The sequence below is a fragment of the Salvia hispanica genome, chromosome 5 (genome assembly GCF_029641045.1).
Source record: "Salvia hispanica isolate PSC_SH4W2 chromosome 5, Shi_PSC_v1, whole genome shotgun sequence".
Taxonomy (NCBI): Eukaryota; Viridiplantae; Streptophyta; class Magnoliopsida; order Lamiales; family Lamiaceae; genus Salvia; species Salvia hispanica.
Window position 1 is genome coordinate 3,420,324 of NC_142696.1, and position 24,269 is coordinate 3,444,592.

A 24,269-nucleotide genomic window follows, 5' to 3' on the forward strand; every position below is an offset into this window, starting at 1 on the left:
ATACTGCCAAGTAATAATGCCGCCTGTTGTTTTTCTACCAGATTTTCGAGGATCAAATCTAACCTCTTTAGCATAATCTTCATAGAAGGAGATAGCAGCATCAAGTGACTTGAAACTTTTTCCAACAAAAGGCCTTAATTCTTCTTTGCACAGAGGTGTAACTTTAACTTATATATAAATTCAACATTTTAGAAAACAACTTCAACATATCAGGTTACAAAAATCAATAATAAAGTACAGAAACATCAATAAATTACATTATCAATACACAAAATAAAACATATAAATTAAAACTAAGAAACAGAGAATAAGAACAAAAAACAGAGGAAACAACATATGAATAAAACTGATAGAATAATCATCAAACAAACTGTGACAAAAAACACTAAAACTAGTACTAATCAATGGAAAAACTACTAAAAGCATAAACATGTATTGAAACATGAACATCAGAATATAAAATTACAAAAATTACTAATGAATGTATGAAACAACAGCTCGAAATATAAACAGAAACTTCAAATACAAAAATTGAGAAGATGAATATCGAATGATTCAAAAGTAAAACATAAAAGCACAATTATTAACACATACCTACCATTACTAAACAAAGACAAGCAAAATAACTTCGAAAAGGAGACAATCGCAATAGGTTGATGAGATCGGCATAAATTGACAAGCAAAATAGCTTCAAAAAGAAGAAAATCGCGTGAAGACTCAATTTGATGAGATCGCCAGATTTTGAACAGCGAGAATCAATTCCTCCAATATATAATAGCATGATTTAGAAAATATAAATTTGGAAAGAAATCTCTGAGATTTGAAGATCGATTTGATGATACGAAGAGGAGAAGAGAAATTTTAGGGAGGAGAGATTTTAGGAATATAAATCTGATCGTGAATTAGAGAGTATTGGCATGCAAACAATTGGAATGGACTAAAATACCCTTTTCATATTATTTAAACTAATAAAAAAGAAAAAATATCTCAAATCTAGGCAAAATCAAGCTCTTGGATTAGAAGAATGAACGGTTATGATGAGTCTTAATTTGGGATTGGCAATTAGTTAGCATATGATTATGCCCCTGCACCTAAGTTCCATTAAAAAGTGTTTGAAATTTGAAATGGCTTCGTTTTCCACTTTACGATCTTATAAAATTTAAATTTTATAATACGTATTATAATAAATTACTATAAAAATACATTACTCCAGCACATGCCGTTATTAGTTTTCTTTACAAAAGCCCCTTCTAAATATGTTTGGATTTTGTTCTAGTATTAATCTAAATATGTATCACTTGTGTTTTTTTTAAACAAATAGAAAGGTTAGCATCCATTGTTGGAAATAGTGTAGCTATTACACGGGCAATTCTTGCTATTACAAATGAACTAAAAACTAGAAGGTAAATAAAATAAAAGAAATACAATAAAAGAACAAGATGCAAACTCTTGTTTTCTTCAAGTCGAGTCGAGGTAACCCTCTCTCCGCAAGACGAGATACGTCCCGGCTAGTGCTCACGGATTGGCGCAACGTCCCCAAAGATGAAACGACTTTCCTCCTACCGAGTTGAAGCACCTCAAACTCGTAGGCTCCGGCGAACTTGAATTGGAGGCGAGAACCGAGCTATGCAATGCTTCTAAGATGGAACTAGAATGCTTGAGAGATTAGAGAGAAGAGAGAATGATTGTTGGTGTGTTCTCCTCTCCCAAACTCCACCTATTTATAGGATATGGGAGACCACCTCAAAGGTCTTGACATTAAGGCATACCATAATGCATTTGGAGGTTACCAAAAGATGAAAGGCCAAAGGCCTAGCCTTTTTCAAATTTCCCACATGTTCCATGTTTTCCTACATCCGCATCCATGTCTCAATATCGTCTCATCCTTTCACTATTCATAGTATCTCTTATCTAAAAGACAGTACCTGCACACCTTCATCTCTTAACCATCTCATCCCTTAACTATTCATTTAATTTCATTTTTTATTTTTATTTCCAACAAATTCAATTAATATTTCATCGAAATATTAAATTAATACTAATAATTCATAAAATCATTAAAAACCATGAAAATTACAAAATCCGAAAATACGAAAAATACATAATTGAAATCCTAATTTTACAATTTATTGAAATCCGCATAATTATGGAAAGTGATGCGGTGATTGTCTAACGGTTGCCAAATTTTCCCAAATGTGCTCCATTTGAGTGAGAATAGAGAGTTTTTTTATGGTGGATAATTGTGGGAATGATTTGATATTTATAAAAGTGATTGAGGACTTTAAAAAATAGAAAAAAAAATAAAAATTTGAAAATAACAGCTATAAACGGCTAGTATTTTTTGGAATTTTTTTTAATTATTATTTTCGATTTTTTCGGAATTTAAAAAAAAAATTCAACGGATATAAACGACGCCCACTCGCAGGCCGGCGAGCGGGCGTCACGAACGAACGGGAGCTCGCCACGTGGCCAACGCGCGTGGCGAGCTGGCTCACCAGCCATATCTTCGCGGAGAGACGTGGGACGCGTCGGGACGAGACGACGCTCCTACATCGCTGTCTCGATGCGGTCTCGTCTCTCCGATATGAGATAGAGCCTGCATCGAGAGTCGAGACGCGATGCCGATGCCCATATAAAACAAATTAAATTATTTTATAAAAAGTTGAATACTACTATTTTTAGATAAATTAAATATCTTACTAAACTATAGTTTTAATGTAGGAGGGGTCAACGTCGGTCTTCTTACCTAATGTCTCATTTATTTTAGTCATTTTCTTAGGTCCCACGCCCACCCACCAAACATATTACCTCTGCCCACAAACTGAATATCAATTAAAAATATTAATAGTATAATTATCCCTTTCATCTTAAAACTTGAATTTTTAACTAGTTATTACTTGTGTTTCAGTTTTTTAGTAAGGAATTCGGGAATAAGAAGTTTATTTCATTAATTCCAATTTTAAAGTTTAATCAAATGCTAAACATATCCACAAGCTATGCATATCCCTATCCGTTTGGTCTAACAGTTTAACTTAGTAATAATATTAACAGCAGTGTAAAAATTACTTTATTAATTCAATTGATTACTATCATTTGGTCCCTTGGAATTTGGATATGATTTATTTCTATGAATCATTCAATTTATGATTTCACCAATAGTACTATCATGGCCATAATTATTGGCTATTGACTAAATTTAATTATTCGAATATCTTATGTCAACAATAACAACTTTTCATTTTGCAAATTGATATCAACAATATTCGAATTGGTATTTTAAACTTAAAAACTCAAGCGGTTGGAGTGGATTGGGTGTTACTTTTAATAATATTGTAAGAATCCATCTAAAAGTTGCTTATATCATACAATTATACAATATGCATTGTCCTTTTGTTTTCTAAGTACTCTATGTTGACTTCTAAGTTCTAATCTATATTTTTGTTCAGTTAAGTGTATGCCAATACATTGTCAACTTGGCACATATTTTAAATCTTAATTGGATAAGTTATAGTAAAGGGAATGATTGGTGAATAAAAATTTAATCATTGAATGATTGTGAATTGGAATCTTATTAATTTTATTTACGTAGAATTGTTTGTATCCTTAGACAGGAAAAAAAAAAGATTTAGTACATACACGTTGGGTCTCGGTGGCGCACACCCGAACTCCACATTAGTATGATATTGTCCGCTTTGGGCAAAGCCCTCACAGTTTTGCTCTTGGGGTACTCCCCAAAAGGCCTCATACTAATGGAGTAGGGGTAGCCCATTTATACACTTGCAAGTCTTGTTCATTCTCCGATGTGGGATATGGTTTGCTCCCTTTCAATCCTCCCCTCAAACCAAGACCACCAGACCACATGCCTACCCCATGTTACAGGTCACCAGGTCACCACAGGTCTTGGTCGAGCTCGTCACATCGGAGAACTTGCAAGCGCAACCACCGAAGCCCGAGCCACACAGGCCCAGCCCTGAACCAGGATACCACTGTTGGGTCTCGGTGGCGCACACCCGAACTCCACATTAGTATGATATTGTCCGCTTTGGGCAAAGCCCTCACGGTTTTGCTCTTGGGGTACTCCCCAAAAGGCCTCATACTAATGGAGTAGGGGTAGTCCATTTATACACTTGCAAGTCTTGTCCATTCTCCGATGTGGGATATGGTTTGCTCCCTTTCAATACATAGTGACATAGGGTGACAGACAGCTAATTGCAGTTTTGCGTTTTGACCTAACATATCACTTTAATATTTTGGTGGGTATTTTTGTAAACGTATTTATCACTAATGGAGCATATATGAATCACAATATATAGTATAGTATAGTATAGTATAGTATAGTGTATAGTATGTAAATTTTGTATTAAAAACTTCATCATGTCTCACTACTTTTGAAAGTTTTTTCTTTAATAAAGTATGACATATTCTCCGATAATAATAATTTAATTATATTTTCTTTTAATTTCTCACTTATTTTATTAATTGTGCATTATAACATATACTCCTCTAGAAGTTCATATTTATAAGAAACGGAGAGCGAGAGTTTTTGTTAGTTAAACCTTTGTTAGTTAAACCTTAACTTTATAAGATCGAATTAAACTATTTATATGAAGCGGACCTAATATTTTCACTATAGATATAACTGTTTTTCAATCGAGATTCAAAGTGTAACAGAAAGAAACTTAAAATGCATTACTGGTTTATGCTAGTTCAAGGGCAAAATAAAACTCCAGTATTGTTATTATACGTAGTTTAATATGGCGTTAATGTATGTGCAGTCCGTGATTGGTAGGAGAAGCATCTAGAATCTAGATAGATATCTATGAAAGATAATAATTTAAATTTTATCACTTATTTTAGAGAACAATGGACCTACATGATATTATAGAGAATACAATCTTGTCTGTATGTTCGTTGTTCCTATTCAATGGAATGTGAAAATTTTATTGCACCTATTTGTTTGAAAGATATATGTCCATATTCGAATTTAAAAATAGATTCTAATGAGTTTCATAGAAAGTGAATATGTAGTTGATGAACATGTATTTTGTAGAATGACTTTGGAGGTTGTATTTAAGAATATGTTTACTTAGATTTAGGATTAGTGTTACTTTACTTATTTAACTTTCTATTACTTAATTATTTTGATTAACTTATTAAGTTGAGTTTTTAAATTGACCTGAAATAGATTAAGAAAAAGAGACCGAATTAGATTAAAGTATGAAGTCAAAGCACCTAACTCAATTAAGTGGAATGTTTATAAGTTAATCGGTTGAATGATAAGACGAAATCGGTCGATGAATCCAATGAGTTGAGTGCAAAGAGGCAAATCCGTTCAGAGAGACTCATTTGATAGAGTATTTTTGTTTATAAAAAAAATTAATACTGTATTTTTAATCATAAATAGGGTAGAGAGATAGCACTGGAATTTTGGCAGAGGCTTCATGCGGCGGAATTTTCAGCGCTATTGCAAGTCACTTAAGGATGGTGCGCGGAGCGGTTGCACCTGTGCGTGCGATGGCTTTCATTGTGCTTTTTTTCTTTTTTTAATTACATTATTCTATATTTAAATATCTTTGATGGTTGTAGTTTTAATTTATGTTATTAGTGTTTTTAATAAATAATTAATTAATAAAATATAAAAAATAGTAAAAATTAAGTAAATTATGTCAAGAATTATGGATGGCCTAACAAATGAGATTATTTGCGGCAAAAAGTGAATATTGAGGCCTAGAGGGTAGTGGCGGCTGTGCCCACGGATTACAATGCCAAAGCATAAAAAGAGTTGGAGTGGCAGACAACCAAATTCGCATTCACTATAATCATGCCTATTTATATGAAATTAATTTTTAATTAATGTAAAGTGGAATATCTAATTAGTTAATTAATACTGTTAGACTTCAATAAATTTACTATAATTTAATAGTAGCAGGTAGTTTATGTTAAACGAACTTTAATTAATTATATTTGAATGCAGCAAATTTGAATTTAATTACATAAAAGGAATGTAAGAATATTAAAAATGTATACCCATTAATGCACTAGAAGTCTCGAACTGGTATGCAGGATGTTATGAAATCCTATTGCTAAGGTTTTCTTAGCATAAAAAAGATTTTAAAATCATTTCAAAAAATTAAATGATTTCTATCTATAAGGTGTATGAAAAAATAAGCCTGACAACTCAAGGACATATTTGATAAGTTGGTAATGTCTAGATATAGATACGTATATTACTATTTCCAAGTGTTTGGTATCATAGTTAACCTATCATGGATACTTGTATTGTCCTCTATGGCCCATCCAAGCCCGCAGGTTTTTTCCTCAAAATACAAGGATATGTATTTCACAAATTTGGTCGGATAGCATTTCTGTCTCATTTCTTGTCTACCAACAATAAAAGAAAACCCCATATGAGTCTATCTTGACATAAAGTCCGCATTTCTTATCTTTGCAAATTTTCTTATATCTCATCTTTCTTATCAAATATTTGTGTAATATGTGATTATAAAAGAGATAACCTCACTTGACTATCTTAATTTATAATGTTGTTAGAATCAGGGTATTTATAATTTTTAAGAAAATTATTATATTAATTTATCAAAATTATTACTTTAGATTAGTTAATAATTTATTGAGTATTTATTTTAGGCGATTTTACATTATTACAAGAGATCACAGACATTATTGCAAAAAAAAATAAAAAAAATTATATATTAACCTGAATTGACCTGAGATGGAAATGAGATTCCCTAAACCCAAACGACAAAATAAATCAATAATGGGGCTGTGGATATTGGATTTTGCCCCACTTGTACTTTATTTTCACGAATAAATAGTGGAGTACTACTATTTGCATATGAAATTATTACGTCATACTCGTGAACGTCAAAATTTGGAAATGAAAAACGCTAGAGAAGGTTACTTGATTTTGATAACAACACTTTCTCCTTCCCTTGAAAAACAATATCACAAAACTTTGTCATTTCTTTCCAATACTAATTTTGATAAATGTCTTGATAAATGGGAAGTATTCATTTTTACTATAAATTTTTTAATTTATAGTATTATGTTGGGTAAATATGTGACTCACTTGATTTTTATAGTACTTAATAACTTAAAAAAAACATAAGATATAGAGATGAAGTAATTCCCAAAGTGAAATGAACAATGTTTTCAAAAATTATGAGTGCTAATCAATATCATTTAAATACGAATTTTCGATAGTATATAAAACTAATATAATATTTTAAAATTCCTTAATCTAAATATATATAGTTAAGATTTCGTTATATTCATTATAATATTACATTCTTGATAAATTTTATTTTAAAAATATTTAAACTGTACAAACTAAAGTAGTAAAGTGTGGTGCAAAAATATAATTTCAAGAATATTAATTATTAAAAAAAGAAAAATATTTCTCTCTTCTTAGTACTCCTTATTAAGTAATTCATATCCTTCTCTTGAAAGCGCCCAACTAAAATATTTTGCTTTTTACAAGAATGACCACTTATAATCTTTTTATTTTAATTTATCATGCACTTTAATACTTTATTTATAATCTCTTTTACCATAATCTATTAACTACTATATTCCCTTATTTTGTATTGAAGGAATGTAATAGTAAGTTTAGGAAAACCTCTCAATTTTAATAGAAGACAAAGGTAATAATAAGTTTTATAGAAAATAATTTTGAATACTGTACTTTGTTCTCTCACTTTAATTTGTATATTCAACTAATGCAAGCCTTTCATTTGATATTGGATGAAGATAATAATAAGTCATAAATTTGTGAGTTTATTGCTTTTTACCTTATGATTTGATCATTAGATGTTTATTAAAATCAAAATTCTAAAATGGGAATTATCCCTAACTCACCTCACCTGCTCCTCCTCCACGTGTCACCTTTATCTCATCTCTTTTCTATATCCAAAGTAGACAACTCTAAATTTGAGGGAGAGAGTGTCAGTTTTAGTCAGAGAAATTTCTTTTCAAATTCACCACAACAATCTCCAGAAATATCTAAAATCCATCCTATCCAAGTCCAATTTTCTCAACGTAGTTGAAAGTTTCCATTTATGATTGTTTGATCCTCCAAAAATATTAGGGGAAAAAGGATATTTTTCGAAAGAGAGAGATGTATGTAAGCGGCGGAAGTCCAATACGGAAGTCTTTCCGAGACTCGCTCAAACTTCTTGAAGCAGATATTCAGCACGCTAATACTCTGTCAGTTTTTACTCCTTTTTCTCTCCTTCTCCATCTCCCTCTACCAATTTTTTTTAGTTTTTATAGTTTTGATTTTTCTGGAGCTTCGAGTATAGCTATTTTCTTTTTGTTTTTTCTCTGTTTTTTTCAATTAACGCGATTTTTTTGTTTAAGCTTTTTCGCTTTTTCATCGGAAAATTAATTGTTAGTTGCGGTTTCTGTGTCCTTTTCTTTTATTTTATTTATATTATTTTTTTATTTTTATCCAAGTCGCTCTTTGTGCTGGTATCATGATGAGAATCCAGATTCTGCATATTGATCTGGAAATTTTTGTAATTGATGATAGTTTGGCCTTCACTTTATCTGTTGCTTCAGTTTGTCGTAAAGGTATAATTTTCAGGTTTCAAGTGAATACTACACCTTTTATTCAACTTCTCAAAATATTTCTCTTGAAGTACTAAAAATTGAATTATTTTTCTCTTTTTTGTTCCCCTCCTCATTTAGGTTAGAATTTGGGTTAATTTTGATGCATATTGATTGGATTTTCGAGGGTTACAAAATACAGTAACTCTGCACTGTAATGCCAAAAATATCATTACTTTATGGTGTATTTGGATTTTGACTGTCTGAGCTAGATTCCCCCCTCAATTATGTGAATTTGTTAATTGAAGATTATCCATTTCATCTGTTGGATAAGTATAATTAATGTGGTAACATCCTTCCAGTGCATCTGATTTTCCAAGGGAGTATGATGGGGCGTGTCTACAAATGAGAATGTCATATAGTCCAGCTGCTCACTTTTTACTCTTTCTAGTTCAATGGACTGATTGCCACCTTGCCGGAGCTCTCGGACTGCTGCGGATCTTAATTTATAAGGTCAGTCTGTCTTATGTAGTTATGTTCTTCTGTATAATGTGACTACCTTGTTTGTGGAACTGATTGGAGATTGAACTCTTGTCACTGCACAGGTGTATATTGATGGCACCACCACAATGTCCACTCATGAGAGAAAAGCGAGCATTCGAGAGTTCTACGGTAAACTTCCTGGTTCCATCACATTTCTTCTAAGGTGGTTAATAATCAACTCTGTTCTGAAAAAGAAATGTATCTTGTGGCCAGCTGTTATATATCCATCTCTAATGCAACTTGAGAAAGGTGTTACGGATTCAGAAGATAAGAAACAGAAAGCTGTGTGTCTGGAGCGATACAGAAGGAAGGATGACGATGATCTCAGGCATTGCTCGGAGCTGGATGTCGAGAGGGAGGAAGAATGTGGTATTTGCATGGAGACGAATAGCAAGATTGTCTTGCCCAACTGTAACCATGCCATTTGCCTCAAATGCTACAGAGAATGGTATGCTGCTGCTCCTCCTAAACATTTTCTTAAGTTCTTTATAGAATTTCTCTCTGTGAACTGTTGCTTTTGTGGCCCATCATTGAAATTTCTGTACATTATCCAGCTGTTTTATTGGTAGAATTATTTTATCCTTCTCTTGTATCTTATGAGATTCTCTGTCGTTCACGTCCTTTCTTTTAAGTTTGGTTATACATACATTGAAGTGTGGATTTCTAATTTATAATGTATGCTTGGATATGAGTTTCGGTTAGGGGTGTAGCCATCTTATGATTGCATCATGTGTCCTAATAGAGGACTACGCATAATATTTAGTCTGTGTTGAAGTGTTAAGGTGCTTTTGTTTCGCTATGCGTTGCATGTTGCTATCAGTCTTCTGTTAGGTTGAGTTGCGCTCGTCTGCTCAGGGTTTCTTCTAGCTTAAACTAAGCTGGTTCAAAGATTTGTACTCCATATTTTTTATGTTGGCCCTATATGGAGAGGAACATATGCAATGATGTGAGACTATAACGTCGAAGGCTTTGATTTCTCCCCACTAAACAACTTAACATTCTCTATTGCAGGCATTCAAGATCACAATCGTGCCCTTTCTGTCGTGACAGCTTAAAGAGGGTAAACTCTGGTGATCTATGGGTGCTTCTGGATAACAAGGACGTGGTAGACATGGCTGCTATAACAAGGGAGAATTTGAAGAGGCTGTTTATGTATATAGATAAGTTGCCAGTGATTATCCCTGATAACCTATTTGACCCCTATGATTCCCATGTCAGGTAATGAATATTTAAAGTCGTCGTGTCATCTGTGCTGGATTATGCTATGAGTCTGTTGAATTAGACTTAGAAAATCCATAGGAACAACCCAGCCTTGATTTATTGTTGGCGGAGGTTTAAGGTTTAGAAAAGAAGAGAAGGATGGTACCTATGTTGTCTGGTAATTTGTAAATTCGTGTATAGTTTGAGGTCTTCTCAGCAATTTGAGATTGTGACGGCATAAAGAAATTAATCTACTATGTCTGTTATGACTTTATGAGACTTGTGAATATTTAGTTAATATGACCTGCTATGTTTCTGCTGCTCAATGTGTTTTCTTGTGCACATTGTATAGAGAAATGAACATTAAATTAATCATGTTGCATATGTCTACACAACATACATTAGGGTAAAGAGTTATTGCAAGCTGTAGTAGTAGTTGCTGTAACATTAGATCCTGGAATTGTCTCGGCCGAAAACAAGTGTGGTCGCCCAGTTGATAGCAACATAAAATCTGTTTCTCCAGCTGATTACTCGTGTGAGATAGGCCGAGCGCCAGATGAACCAGCTTAAGAAGCCAGCTAGTGATAAACCCTTAGCATCCTGCCGCCACACCAAGATATACTATCTTATAATAGAGTTATTATTATGTGCTCATTTCTTGAAATAGATCGGGGTGAAGTTACCTTGGACTGGCGGAGATCGACCAAGGCCTTGTAGCGGCCTACAGATGCCATGCTTCCGAGATGCTTGTAGACGAACGGGTCACCTAGAGGAACATCTTTGCCAAAAGAGGCCTTACCACCTCCCTCTTTCCCCATTCTGTTGAACAGCTCAACTAGATACTTCCCTTGCCGCTCCGCAACCTGATCAAGATTAGATAGTATAGTTTGGTTTTGTTGGGTTTGAAACCAGAGAAGCAAATGAAGATGAGGACATGATACTGAAGTCTCACCTGAGCTAAAGCGGGAAGCACTGGCCGCCCAACCCCTTCAACAAATCCAGCGCAGTCGCCAATGGCAAACACATCTTCCACAGATGAGACTCGAAGCCATTCATCAATGCCGATCCTGCAATACATTCAATTTGGTTTGGTCCACGACGAATACATAACAAAGGGGTTGATTCAGTGTTATACCTGCCGCCGAGAGCCTTGGGGAGGGATAACGAGTTTACAAATTCTGAGGGACCGACTCCGGTGGACCAAACAAGGAGGCCATAAGGAACATCACTTCCATCGCTAAGAACTATCTTGTTCGGGTGCACCTCTTTAACGACACCACGCACAAGGCGCACTCCACACTGATTTGAGAAACAACCGTTATGTATCAGTACAATTTTCGACAAGGAAAGCCTCTGCCATCCAAAAGGGGAAAGTGCTCGAAAAATACCTTTGTCAAGTGCTTTGTTGCATATTGCCTTAATCCCACATCAAATGATGATAGAATCTCATTCGCCTGGTAAAGGAAGTGTAATAAGTATAGTAAATAGCTACAAACAATATGATCCACGTCAAATTTAATGAGCTGAGAAAAGAGTGGGCATACCTCAATGAGTGTTACTTTTATGTAGTTCTTGACATGAGCATACCTCTGCCGGACATCTCTCATTATAAAATCACTCAATTCTCCGCTGAATTCCACACCGGTAGGTCCACCACCGATAACAACACAGTGCAGTAGCCTCTCCTTTTCTTCCTCTGACATGCCTGCACAAAACATCCATTAAAGTCAGTCGAAGACTGAAGACGAGAGAGAGGGACGCTGATGCCATTAATTCCGTGTATATAGTTTCACAGAAGGAAAAATTTGATCATACCATTCAACCCTGGAACTTCTTTTCTGCATGCTGTACACTTACACACTTGCACATGCATATATTGAACATAAAAGATCACCTGGATTTTCAGAGAGCATCAGGTTTAGGAGAAGCCTCTTCCTTATTTCTTGGGCATGAGACACTTCTCGAAGAAAAAAAGCATGTTCATGGACTCCTTTGATGCCGAAGGTCAATGGTTCAGCTCCAGAAGCAATTACCAGTTTGTCATATGCAACTTTGAATTGGTATGTTTCTTCACCATCAACTGCTGTCTCACAGAACACCTGATATAGCAATGGAGATTGAATGTCCTTAATGGTACTTCTGAATCAACTCAAATAACAATGACAACAATACTGAAGCATCATCTCATTGATAATTATTAGCCTGTGATTGCTATAAATAATTAATCCTATGTATATTAGATGTGATGTAGAAGACATAATAAAGAACAGAATGTCTTGAATGAAATAACATGAATATTTGAAGCTACTTACTTCACGCTTGTCCGTGTCTAGACCATTGCACGAAGCAAGGAAAAAATATGAATTCGGATCCTTCGCCAATGCTGTCTGTATCTGACTAACAGGCTCTGCTACCGAACGGAATTCCAAGGTTCCAACACAAGTTGAGGCAAGCAAAGGTGTAAACACCATATGGTTCCTTGGCGATATACAAACAACATCATATAGCTTGGTGTTGAGGCCTTTAAGAAACCTACATGCGGCCCACCCACTGCCAATAACAACAACTCGAGGCTTTTCACCGGGCTTTGTTGCTTCAAGAGTAGGATACTTTAGATTCTCATATTCTGAATCAGATTCCTCGACTGCCGCTTGTGCATGAGCATATTCATAATGAGGGGTCATCCTCAACCCCCTACTGCCAAAACTTGCTGCAGGAAACCTGCCAATGCTTGAGAAAAACGGAAGATTGCTGCGAGGTTTAACATGTTGCTGGAAAGCTGTGAAGCTCCCATTGAAAGGGGAGTGGGACTTGCTCACGGACGATGACTCCTCACGGATCATGTCCCGTATTCTAGCATATCTACCCGTGGCACCTCCAGATTGTTGGCAACCGTTTCTAGCTATTCTCGCCAATGCCATTTTGGAGGGCAAAGACTTATGCTGTTAATTGAAGTGGAACAGAAATCTGTACAAGTTTTCACTGCACAAAATGTTTAAGAACCAATCAATACAAGTGAAGAAAACCAAATGATAATACTAATCTCCAAAGAATGTGGAGAAGTAAAGACAATGATCTAAAAAGACAAATACAAAATGCAGTGAATCTCTTTATAATTTCAATCCTTTTTGTTTCTAGAAGAAAAGACTAATTCAAAAGCCAATTTCATCTACACATCAACAGAGGATTGCTCATGAAAATACAAAACTAGTTATGATCTGCGAGTAAAACATATAGTAGTATCTATGATTTCTCAGATGTAGCAATCTAATCGACTAAATCTAAAACAATAAGCCAGAAACGCACACACTAAAACACACAGTTGGTTAGATTCTTCGAAGGTGCAAATACAAAATGTATGCTTATAAATATGTGTATATATAAATATTTGTAGGGTTTAACGGAGGGTTTATGCAAAGAGGAGAGGAGAGGAGATGATCATACATTGCACATGGACGTGGGAATGCGACACCAAAAAGGTGAAATAAACAATACGAAAAGAAATCTCCTTGTCCGGAGACGAATTAATTAAGTACCTTACAATTTGTAATAAAATAACAACATTTTGCACAACAAAAAATTGAAAAATGCAACGCCTTGGTGAACAAGAAAGCTACCTACTAGATCCACAGCCTGGCAAAATTTTCTTACTGTCAAATTTAATTTTTACATATGCTTAATAATTGGTTGCACAATTGTATAAAATGGCTATAAACCCTATTACCAATGTAGGCAGCGCAACGGAAAATGATAAATTAGGTATTTATTTTTATTAAATTTTATGTAATAAATTAAATTGAGCTAGACAAATCGGTTGGTCGGAATACAAGTTTGAAAAATTGACATTGCATTATTATATGCAATTAGTAAGTCTATGAGTAATTATAACTCACTTAGATATTTGTACCATACATACCGATCTTTCTTTCCATCACATTTACGAATAAATGTTAGCCTTGATTCGTATCGTAATTTTGATCTTATTGTGTTTACTATCATTTTGTAATTAATTTTGATTCTGCATTAAATATTGAGATGTGTCCTTAATATGTTAAAAAAATAACCCGAGTTAAATTATTTGGTAAGTTGAAACTATCAAATTAATTAAATGGGACTTTATTACATTTTTTGATAATGGGATGCATGGAATATTGTGAATTACGATAGGCATGAGTAAAGCACTAGGAAATTTCAAAACGTGAATATTCAATTCAAAGAAAGCTGGTCCTTCCACTCCACGTCTTAATCAACCGGAATCTTCGGAGCCGTCTTCATTCATTTCAACTTCGTTTTTCCTTTTCTTTGTTGCACTTTTCTTCAATTAAGTATGTCATTTCATTAACAGCTGACACGTATTGGGGAATAACATCGGATATTCGGATTTTGAATATAAAAATAATTGAAAAAAGGTACTAATAAATGAATTACTGCATGAGTCCCTAAAAATTTATTACTTATTCTCATTTTTATCGATCCCTAAAAATTTAATACATTTCACTTTTACCATTTTTTACGATCAATCACACATTTCATATCATTTACTCATTCGTACTCATATTCAGGGGCGGGACTACATATAAAGGGGGAGGGCTTTAGCCCCTAATGAATCTAACTTTTAAAAAAAATTCTATTGTAAAATTTCAAAGTATGTTCGTATTTTACACATATTATAGTATAAAAGCCCCTAATGATTATCTAAATTACTTGAAAATTTAGTTTGAAATAAAATTTTGAAAATTTAGCTTCTACTTGTATTTATTTCTGCGTCCGCGCTGCTCACATTTTATTATAAAACTAATACTCTCTCCGTCTCACAAAAATATGCACTCTTTTCTTTTTAATCAATCCCACAAAAATATGCACAGTTCAATTTTTGAAACTCTATTCTTTCTATTGAGGTGTGACTCATTCTCCACTAACAATAATTTAGTAGTCCTTCCGTCCTGCATAAGGAGTCTCAATTGAGTTGGGTGCGGGTTTTAAGAAATGTTTAAGTGTGTAATAATTGGAGTGTGTAATAGTGGAATGTTAGACTCATTTGCATTATTATTTGTTTTATTCTTTGGATCTGTTTTTACTTGTTCTTTTTAGTATTTTATTTTATAGTATTTTTATTTCACTTTATATGGAAATGTCTAACCGGGTCTCCTAATACGGACGGAGGGAGTAACTTTTTTCTTTCTATCCCCCTCTTACTTTTTTATTGTACATTAAAACTTGTGTCTAACCAAAATACATATTCTTGTGGAACGAATGGAGTATATAAAAGTAGGACTACTTTCTATTACATTTCTTAAAACTCGTGTCGGATCAAATTGTGACAAATTATTAGGGATGGATGGAGCATTTAAGACGACATACATAAAAATAATGAAATTCGAAATTGAAACGCAATGGAAAGTGAAGGTGGTTAGTTTGTTTGAAGGATTGAGTAATCATGTAGCAACAAGAGTTTCCTCCATCTCTAAGCTATCACCAGCAAAAACCCGGTTCAAAATCATGCCTAACCGGACTCCTCCCTGAGCTATCCGCTTCATAACAATGGGCAATCTCGAGTTGAAGTAATCATCTGTCAACACAAATAAAAGATAAATGGAGTGAACAGATGGCTCGTTTGAGTCGAAAAATGGCCCTCCGTACCAGAAAGAGTGTCCCCTGACTCAACACCTTTGTATCCCCATTTGCAAGCCGTATCCATACTCTCAGCAGCATACCTGCAATACATGATAATGAACACCAACTACATTCGTAATAAATGTTTGTTTTTCATCCACGTCGATAATTTCTTGCATTTCTTGATGCAGATACTCACTTGCTCACACAAGAAGATATGTGACTACATTCTCTCCATGAGGCAAGATCGCTGGACCAGAGTCCCTGTTTGCAACAATGGATGTGGCATAACGAATCAGACTATAGATTATACGATCATTTTGCAAGTAATACCATTTTGATCATAAGCTTTACAGGTTAGTGTTTTAGGCAAAGGATGTTAGCTAGCTTACTTCAGTAAAATTTCCTTGAATGTCTTGCTGGAGGAGGTTGATGTCCTTTCCATAGTAATTCGCCGCGGCTGTAAGAATTATCTCTCTATCCCACACCTAATTGGGGAAGACATCAATGCTGTCATGCTCACTCAATTTGAAACTTGAAATCAAGTACACAAGAGAAGTGAAGTCTCTAAATCAAATTAACGAATCTTGATCTTAACAAGAGTTCATATTAACTTTCTAGACCTATATTTTCTACATATAGAATCATCTAAAGTGGTTTCTGTTAACCTCATCTATATATATGCTCATGTAAAATGTATCATTCTTATCAAGAAAATAGCTAAAAAAAGATGATAGTAGTAGCATTTTATAAGCCAACACTCACATGGTGCAGATTCGACTTGTGCCTGAACCAGCGCAACTCCACAGTGTTTCCACCTTCGTCGCTTGTGAACCCAACATGCATTGGCTAACAAAGGCGAAACCACAACTAATCGACAATCACAGTGAAACCAGAATTCATGCAGGTTAGTGTTTATGTTGGTTACCTGATGGATGTCTCCCATGAAATGTGCTAAAAACAACAATGCTTCTGTCATGTTATCTGGGAAACATAAATAAAGAAAGAAATTCCTTAAGCATGCTTAACATAATTGGTTTAAGCAAAGGTGAGGATATGATAGATGAGGCAATTCATGGTAATGGGATGATTGATCTCTAACAGCGTCGATCAGAGGTCCCGTGATGGTAATGTGAGAGTTGATTGGTGAAGTTCCGGATGGCACCTGCGACGCACATATCCTTCGCACCCTTTGGGTCATGGCAGTCCCCTATGTTCATCCGTCAATATCAGATACCATAACAATCAACACAACAACAAGGGTGTGTTCTCTTAGATGGAAAAATGTGGAATACTGAAAAATTGTTCCCCTCCTTTTCCTCGCTTCACATGTTCTCCAGGATAGATACTTTTCACGGTCAGGATGGAAAATTTTCCAGGCAGGCCCCTTTCCCTCTTTTTCACTCCAATTCGTGATAATATTATCATAGGGATGTTGGTGTGATAATATTTTCCCTCCTTTCCCACCTTTGCTTATCCCTCTTTTGTCCATGATAAATTTACAAGAAAAGACGCACACCCTAAAAGTGATGATGATCATATTAACTTACTCTGATATTTAAAATTGCAGGCTCGGTCTGGTGTGTCAATGAAGTGAAGAGGGCTCGTCCATCGGTACCTATACCAGTGTCTTACTTGGTCTGGCCAAACACACAGCGCCGACAAATCGCCATTCACGTAGTCTGGAAGCAGCATTTGAACTGCGTGATGCGCTTCCGGTTCCAGCAAGTCCTGTCTTACATAGGAATGTATGACTGTGAAATTCCTAGAGATTTTGAGAAAGAGAGGACCAAACAAGCAAGCACGCAATGATACAAAAGGGATCTCCATCACAAGAAGAAAAAAAAGGGTAACAGGATATTATTTATCTTCCCCCTTGAATGAATATAATCACAAATATGAAAATGGTTGCATCTGATTATATTGATACCTGAGCAATTTTACAAGTCATGACATGACCCTCTTTGCTCCATGCTTGAACACCAGGTTTGTGAACAACAACACAAGTTAGAAAAACAATGAAGGATGCAGAAATTCCTCTTAAAAACGGCATTTGAAATTCAAAAAAGGATATTGTGACCCACCAAGATTACAAGCTAGTTCTGCATTAGCATATATATACATAAACTATTGATAGTTTACAATGCGTACAAGCTAAATACTGCTCATCTTTCATGTGTCTTATAAGTTGCTTTTACAAAAAAAGCAACATACAGAGGCAAATTCCAGATTAGCAGAAGCAATAGCTACATAATTTAAAGTACAATTCTTAGCAGAGCAGCAATGTTGACTTCCAAGATAGCCAACTACTTAATTTGGAAACTTAAGTCTTGGCGTGGGGGAATTGTACAAGCCAAGAGGAGTGGCACAAATAGAGGTCCCTCTCGAGATTTATCGTAGAGTACATCTCGATCTCCTCAACCTATATTATTCTACTGCAATTGACTTATTTTTGGAGAAGATCCTGTTGAGAAGAGTTGCCAATCTGACCCCACCTTGGGCCAGTCTAGACTCAACAACAGGCCACCGAGAGTAGAAGTAATCATCTGCATAGAAAGAAAGAAAGATGTAAAAATTAGTAAATAACATGAAAAGATAAAATAGAGAATATGATTATCCGAAAATGGCAACTCTAAGTTGAAACAGGATTGCAACATTAATCATTTTACCTTCTAAGGTGCTTCCAGGAGTGGCATTTCTGTAAGCATATTTACAAGCTAAAGAGATGCTTTCAGAAGCATACCTGGGGAGAGATATGCACAGATAAGAACCAAAAGGAGTATAATCAAGAAGTAAATCATATACATATATGCTTAAACTGAACGTCTAAAAAAATTTATGTTGTGAACGGAGACTAGGATGAGATTGTGAAAGAAGAGTGAAGAGTACAAACGTACAGATCTGGACATACTGCACCCTTGCAGTTCTCATTAGATACATCATCAACCATGGCAGCCTACAATACATGCAGTTAAATGAGAACTATAAAAAGAGGGCAGATAAGATCTCCCAAATACTACTAAATTTCAGGTGGAAGAAAGTTGGATAGCAGAAGACGAGGAGTGCCTCAAAATTATATCTCTTCCAGAGATGAAGAAAGGTTTACAAAGCAATATACAAATACAAATTACAATAGAGTAAAACAAATAAAGTACTGCATTAAAGTAAAATGTTCTTTTAAGTGAAACACAAAATACTCATAAAGGGCTATTGCATAATTACACTTTTCACCTACTAAGCATATGCAGAAAGTGTTGCTAGTATATATTGTCCCATAAATGCTGAAGATAATATTGATTTTAGAATGGCACCATATATATCAAAGACATCAAAGACAAAGGAATACGGAGCCTCTCATATGTTAATAATCATGTTTTATGCACCAAATTAGCAACTTCACACACCGTGATATTTTTCTGAATGGCTTGGGTCATTGCAGACAGATCTTTACTGTAGAATGTCTTTAGAGCAGACTCAATGATCATATTGTCCCACACCTGAACCATAATATTTCTCATTACCTTCTTAACAAGTTAAAGTCACAGCATCTCAACAAAAAAGTAGAAAGAAAGGTATAAAGATTGTTTGTCTAAAATTTTATGCCAAATACAACTCACATGATGCAAATTTGTTTTCCTACGGTACCAACGGATGGTGATTGAATTACCACCTAAATCTCCAAGAAAGCCCACGTGTAATGGCTGCCAACCATTTTCAATGTTAGAAACTCTTGGATTACATTAAGTCATTAACTCTCTGGTAAACTGTACTTCTCTTACAAATATTCAGAATCATTAGACGGGTTTGGTTTAGAAAAATAGAAATGACATAACCTGGTGGACATCACCAATATAATGTGATAGGAACATAAGTGCCTCTGTCAGGTTATCTGTAATTTGAAGAGACAACTTAGTCAATTTCTGGAGTACGAGCAACCATTCAAGATTCAGTGATGCTTACGGCTTGTTGCATATAAACCAGAATCATCGTGCGCTGACATAAGCTGCTCTGTGTAGTTATAAATTGCTCCAGTGACACATCGATCCTTGCGTCCAGCAGAGTCGTGACAGTCTCCTAACATATATACATGAATGAAGCCAGTCAAGGGTTTTCAAACTCAAATTGAACGATATATGCATCTGAGCTTTAAAAGACAAAAATTTGAATGGAAATGGTATTGAAGCTTAGAATCAGCCCTCAGCCAAGTAATTATTAATGAGATAGCACACATAATAACAAAGTGTTCAGTGGCTATATACAAAATCGTAATACAAGTAAAAATTAAACCAAAAACTTATACCATAAATCGATTGACTGATAGTATATAGTACCAATTTCTTCATTTGGGAACAATCCAAAAGATATAAAAAAAAACTAAATATAAGTAGTATCAAAGAAAAGGCACTAGAAAGTAGAGAATGAAAAAAGATGAGCTTACTGCAGTAGTCATAGTTGCACCTGAAGTCAGGTGTATCTACATAATGCAAAGCGCTGCTCCAGTGATAGTGCCAGCGAACCTGGTCTGCCCAGGCGCAAACAGCAGCAAGCTCACCTTCCGCAGAATCTGGAAGCAAGGCTTTCACTGCAGCCAAAGCTTCGTCCGTGAGATAATTCTGTGTCAAACAAAGAAATTCCGTCAGGGAAAAGTAGTTCTGCACAATGCAATCATAAGATCCTCAAAATAGCCCCCTTTCTCCTCTCCACATCTTGTCTACTTTAACGAGCATTTCATCACATGTCTAAAATCATCAATGAAATGCCAATCCATCGAGATTACAGAATACTCAAATCCAAAGTTGAGGAAACTTGAGAGAGAGAGAGAGACCTCGGCAATTTTGCAAACAGTATGGTGACCATCTTGTCCCCAGCCATGAATTGTTGGAATTAAAAACAGGAAAGCAACGATCGCCCCCAATATCCAGTGGAGTTTCAACACATCCATCTCTGTATAGCATTCATAATTACAAATCGTTGGTGAATAACATATTGACAGAGTGAACAAACCTGCAATTTTTTTGGATGAAAAGCGATAAAACTCCACACAAACAGAGTTACAGAAGCAATAATTTTGGTAGAAGTGACTGATAACACACTGCACTATCTCGATTCTCGAGTGATATAATTGCAACGAGTAGTAGATATTTTTCTATTGCGACTGATTAGTTAAACGTGGGTTGTTGACTTTACCAAATAGCAATGGTTTCTCATTTAATTCATTATTTTATACTTTAATAAAATGTGGTATACTAAACTTTTTTTTTTATTTGTGGATAAAAGCTTAAAATATTGCAGGATAAAAAAACAGAACAAATATTTTGAAAAAAAATTGAAAAGCTTAAATTCGAAGCAAATCAATTCCATTTTTAACTAAATTTATTCAATACATTTTTTAAATCATGATAATCGAATGGTATAATACTTACAGTTATACTCTCCTGAGTAACCGAATAGTTCAATTTTACAAGAAAGAATCCTTTCCAGTGGACGCATCTAATTGCTATTCCTTGCAAGAAATTCTATCTTCAAGCCAATAAATTACATCATCACCTCTCATTATAATGCTATACATGATGTATAAAACTAAAAAATAAATAATATAGTGGACAACAAATAGAGTCACAAAGTTAGTTGATCGTCTCTGATTCTTCAACCTTGTTTTTACTTGGTGTTCCCGAATGAATACGAAGCAACAATTATTCAGTATTTACATCAAGTTTTTCACGATCAGACTGAAACCATACAGAGAGTGATAGCATTCAAGAACTTCGTTAAGCTTGCACCAGCTTTGAGCCCTTGTAAGAGAAGAGGCGTTTTGCATTTTCATAGCTGAGTTGAGCAAGTTCCTTTTCCTCCATTTCAAGCATATGTGCAACATAAGCAAGTATGTGATGAATGTTAGCTGGATGATTGAGATTCTCCTCAACGATGGAAGTATCTTCACCACCACTTGCCTCTTTCGGATCCAAGACCTCTCTCTTGATCACAAATAGAGAATCCGGATCAACTGAGCTTGGCCGGGCATCCGGAGCATCTGTCTCCAACAAAATCCTTTCGGGAGGAACGGACTTCAACATTTTCTTCGCCTTGCTCTCTTTCATCGACATGAGAAACCCAGAAAACGAGAAGTAAGCACCGAGCTTAGCCAATTCAGGAACCATCTCAGCCGAGCCAAGAAACGAGTGTAACACCAGCCCAGCAGGGAAAGGCCCCTCGGATTTCAGAATCTCGAGAAGATCGCCAAAGGCACGCACACAATGGATAGATGCTGGTTTATTTAGCTCTTTCGCGAGTTGGAGCTGTTGTCGGAAGACTTCAACTTGATCTGTGAAGTCTATCTTCTTCCCAGTAGAGCCTTTGTCCAAACCAATCTCTCCTACTGCAGCAGAGGGAGTGGACGCGAGGAAATCTCTCAACGTCTTCAGCCAATCAGGAGTTCTATCGGTTATAAACCACGGATGAAGGCCAAAGTTGGGAACAACAGAAGGATGGGCGTCGCTCATCTCCTTGACCAAATGCCAGTCCTTCTCACACACTCCATTTACGGCAAAGTGAAGGACGCCGGTATCAAGGGCCTCTTTTATAAGTTTGGGAGCCACATTTAAGACTCTTGAATCTTGTAGGTGACAATGAGCATCGAAGAGTCTGATCATTGCTCACATCAACTAGTGGTGTCAATCTCGTATCTTCACAAAATCGAAAAGCAACAGCTGCAAGCAAGCCTGGAAGTGCCACTATAAGCATCATTTTAGTTTATACAAACAGCAAAGAGGAGAAGTGACAAAGCAGCATCAGCGGGTATGAGAATATTCATTGGTTACACATCAAACTAAATCAATTCTAACTTAATAGAAATAGGTAAGACTCAAAACAGAAGGTTTGAAAGGGAAAACTGATTAAAATATGGTGGCAAAATCACACGCAAAAAAAACATACAATCAAACTTCTTCAGTGTGCGAATAGCAGAGCAATATCAATCAAAATTAATCTCAAAAACAATAACCGGAGTCAATACCGCTAGATCATCAAATGAACACGCAGAGGAAGAAGCAAAGCTATATATGAATTGTTAAATTTCTTCAGGAAGATTCAATTAACTGTCACAAATGTATTTATCTCAGTAGAATGGTAAATCAGCTGTGTTGCGTATGAGTCGGAACAATCGAAAACCTAGAACAATTATGTGAATATATGATATGTATCCAGATCTAACTGATTAATTGGTAGAGGCGGAGAAGAGAGAAACCTGGCGAGGGATGAGAGCAATCCGCGGCGGTGCTAGCGAGCCGGCCGTGGACTTTCTATTTTCCGGTAATTCAGTATCTTTTTCTTTGCTGCTTATCGCAATCCTTCACATACTCCCTCCTCACACATATAGAAGTCTCATTTTTCATTTTAATAGTCCGCGAATAGGAGTTTCAACTCACTTTTTTAGGATTCCACCTCCACCTAGCTCATTTAACTCACATTTTATTTAAAACTAATATATACAAATGAGACTTATATTCCACTAACTTTTTTCTATCCAATTTTTTTTAAAATTTCTTAAAACTCGTGCCGCTAATGAATGGACTCCTAATGGAGGAAAGAGGGAGTAGATTTTATTAGTACTGGATATTGGACTGAACTAGCCCAAACCTCTTTTGGGCTTTTCAAAAAATAGTTTGGATACGTACGTTGGTACTATTTGATGGTCCATGATTGCTATAAATGATAGTTATATGAACTTCACTTATTCTCATAATCTCATTTGTTAACAGTAACACACTTTTGCGGTTGAATCATTATAAATGTGACAACTCAAACTGAGTTTTGTATGGACCAGGTAAAATGGAACAGAGGGAAGGAGTGATTTGATTTTTTTATTAATTAATTGGAAATTAATTTAGGAATGTTTTGCTTTAATCATTTTACAAAATGTAACATGAATAACGACAATTTTGAGTTAGCAAATTTAAATCATGTCTAAAAAATGAAATAAATTATTACACACATGCTTGTAAACACATTTGAGCTTCTTAGATGATAGCAATCTATATTCTATATTATCTGAGAAAATAATTAATACGTAGAACCTAATGCTTACCAATGTATGAAGATAATTCACAAATAGTTGGTAACTGGTAAGCTTTTATGAATTATGAATGGGAAAGATGGGATCAATGCTTTTTTTTGTTAAGGCTTTTGTAATTAAATAATGCACCATTTATTTCTAGCATATCTGTATTTATCACAAGCATATAGAAACTCGTTGAAACAAATTGATAGTATTACATCTTGTCATCTAATTCACCTCTTTCCTTTTTCTTTTAACAATACATATACGCGAAATAAATCGATTAGTGTGTATG

General features: G+C 35.1%; 5 protein-coding genes and 1 long non-coding RNA gene across 10 annotated transcripts; 2 read left to right on the plus strand and 4 right to left on the minus strand.

Annotated features, from left to right (window-relative positions):
- Positions 1-7,947: 7,947 nt before the first annotated feature.
- On the plus strand, positions 7,948-10,582 carry LOC125188501 (E3 ubiquitin-protein ligase AIRP2-like). The gene is made up of 5 exons (XM_048085363.2): positions 7,948-8,223; positions 8,928-9,078; positions 9,171-9,237; positions 9,322-9,556; positions 10,120-10,582. The coding sequence occupies exons 1-5, from the start codon at positions 8,135-8,137 to the stop codon at positions 10,328-10,330; spliced, it is 753 nt and encodes a 250-aa protein (XP_047941320.1). The 5' UTR covers positions 7,948-8,134; the 3' UTR covers positions 10,331-10,582.
- Positions 10,583-10,652: 70 nt separating this feature from the next.
- Positions 10,653-13,933, minus strand: LOC125188499 (internal alternative NAD(P)H-ubiquinone oxidoreductase A1, mitochondrial-like). 2 transcript variants are annotated; one of them, XM_048085359.2, is made up of 9 exons: positions 13,753-13,933; positions 12,621-13,290; positions 12,203-12,407; positions 11,853-12,013; positions 11,697-11,762; positions 11,444-11,607; positions 11,261-11,375; positions 10,992-11,171; positions 10,653-10,908 (listed from the first exon to the last, which is right to left on the minus strand). In XM_048085359.2, the coding sequence occupies exons 2-9, from the start codon at positions 13,227-13,229 to the stop codon at positions 10,756-10,758; spliced, it is 1,653 nt and encodes a 550-aa protein (XP_047941316.1). In that variant the 5' UTR covers positions 13,230-13,290; positions 13,753-13,933; the 3' UTR covers positions 10,653-10,755. The 2 variants fall into 2 exon arrangements, with proteins under 2 accessions (XP_047941316.1, XP_047941317.1); XM_048085360.2 differs by lacking the exon at positions 13,753-13,933 and adding an exon at positions 13,615-13,658.
- A 1,634-nt stretch (positions 13,934-15,567) lies between these two features.
- LOC125187903 (endonuclease 1-like) lies at positions 15,568-18,126 on the minus strand. 3 transcript variants are annotated; one of them, XM_048084553.2, is made up of 10 exons: positions 18,006-18,126; positions 17,852-17,895; positions 17,472-17,652; positions 17,024-17,131; positions 16,850-16,905; positions 16,687-16,770; positions 16,314-16,409; positions 16,121-16,185; positions 15,949-16,022; positions 15,568-15,877 (listed from the first exon to the last, which is right to left on the minus strand). In XM_048084553.2, the coding sequence occupies exons 1-10, from the start codon at positions 18,043-18,045 to the stop codon at positions 15,744-15,746; spliced, it is 882 nt and encodes a 293-aa protein (XP_047940510.1). In that variant the 5' UTR covers positions 18,046-18,126; the 3' UTR covers positions 15,568-15,743. The 3 variants fall into 3 exon arrangements, with proteins under 3 accessions (XP_047940510.1, XP_047940509.1, XP_047940512.1); XM_048084552.2 differs by lacking the exon at positions 18,006-18,126 and having other exon boundaries at positions 17,852-17,982; XM_048084555.2 differs by lacking the exons at positions 17,024-17,131; positions 18,006-18,126 and having other exon boundaries at positions 17,852-17,982.
- LOC125187907 (uncharacterized) lies at positions 16,152-18,132 on the plus strand. Its single transcript, XR_007170679.2, has 4 exons — positions 16,152-16,277; positions 16,696-16,828; positions 17,026-17,300; positions 17,492-18,132. It is a non-coding gene; the product is annotated as an uncharacterized LOC125187907 (long non-coding RNA).
- On the minus strand, positions 18,011-21,101 carry LOC125187904 (endonuclease 4-like). The gene is made up of 10 exons (XM_048084557.2): positions 20,926-21,101; positions 20,747-20,865; positions 20,360-20,534; positions 19,882-19,995; positions 19,755-19,810; positions 19,539-19,622; positions 19,326-19,418; positions 18,819-18,877; positions 18,591-18,664; positions 18,011-18,467 (listed from the first exon to the last, which is right to left on the minus strand). The coding sequence occupies exons 2-10, from the start codon at positions 20,861-20,863 to the stop codon at positions 18,349-18,351; spliced, it is 891 nt and encodes a 296-aa protein (XP_047940514.1). The 5' UTR covers positions 20,864-20,865; positions 20,926-21,101; the 3' UTR covers positions 18,011-18,348.
- A 301-nt stretch (positions 21,102-21,402) lies between these two features.
- LOC125187905 (TatD related DNase) lies at positions 21,403-23,310 on the minus strand. Of its 2 annotated transcripts, none has more exons than XM_048084559.2 (2): positions 23,165-23,310; positions 21,403-22,640 (listed from the first exon to the last, which is right to left on the minus strand). In XM_048084559.2, exon 2 carries the CDS (start codon positions 22,569-22,571, stop codon positions 21,690-21,692), a length of 882 nt encoding a protein of 293 aa, XP_047940516.1. In that variant the 5' UTR covers positions 22,572-22,640; positions 23,165-23,310; the 3' UTR covers positions 21,403-21,689. The 2 variants fall into 2 exon arrangements, with proteins under 2 accessions (XP_047940516.1, XP_047940515.1); XM_048084558.2 differs by having other exon boundaries at positions 21,403-22,652; positions 23,165-23,307.
- Between the last annotated feature and the right edge of the window lie 959 nt (positions 23,311-24,269).

Coding starts and splice junctions, on each gene's coding strand:
- LOC125188501 (XM_048085363.2), top strand. CDS start 8,135: ATGTATGTAAGCGGCGGAAGTCCAATACGGAAGTCTTTCCGAGACTCG. Junction 8,224..8,927: donor ATTCAGCACGCTAATACTCT/GTCAGTTTTTAC, acceptor ACATCCTTCCAG/TGCATCTGATTTTCCAAGGG. Junction 9,238..9,321: donor GAGCATTCGAGAGTTCTACG/GTAAACTTCCTG, acceptor TCTTGTGGCCAG/CTGTTATATATCCATCTCTA.
- LOC125188499 (XM_048085359.2), bottom strand. CDS start 13,229: ATGGCATTGGCGAGAATAGCTAGAAACGGTTGCCAACAATCTGGAGGT. Junction 11,376..11,443: donor CCCAAGGCTCTCGGCGGCAG/GTATAACACTGA, acceptor AATGTATTGCAG/GATCGGCATTGATGAATGGC. Junction 10,909..10,991: donor TCGATCTCCGCCAGTCCAAG/GTAACTTCACCC, acceptor GTGTGGCGGCAG/GATGCTAAGGGTTTATCACT.
- LOC125187903 (XM_048084552.2), bottom strand. CDS start 17,974: ATGCCGTTTTTAAGAGGAATTTCTGCATCCTTCATTGTTTTTCTAACT. Junction 17,653..17,851: donor TGACTTGTAAAATTGCTCAG/GTATCAATATAA, acceptor TATGTAAGACAG/GACTTGCTGGAACCGGAAGC. Junction 15,878..15,948: donor GTCAGGGGACACTCTTTCTG/GTACGGAGGGCC, acceptor TTGTGTTGACAG/ATGATTACTTCAACTCGAGA.
- LOC125187904 (XM_048084557.2), bottom strand. CDS start 20,863: ATGGATGTGTTGAAACTCCACTGGATATTGGGGGCGATCGTTGCTTTC. Junction 19,623..19,754: donor ATATTGGTGATGTCCACCAG/GTTATGTCATTT, acceptor AATGGTTGGCAG/CCATTACACGTGGGCTTTCT. Junction 18,665..18,818: donor GGTGCAGTATGTCCAGATCT/GTACGTTTGTAC, acceptor ATCTCTCCCCAG/GTATGCTTCTGAAAGCATCT.
- LOC125187905 (XM_048084559.2), bottom strand. CDS start 22,571: ATGATCAGACTCTTCGATGCTCATTGTCACCTACAAGATTCAAGAGTC.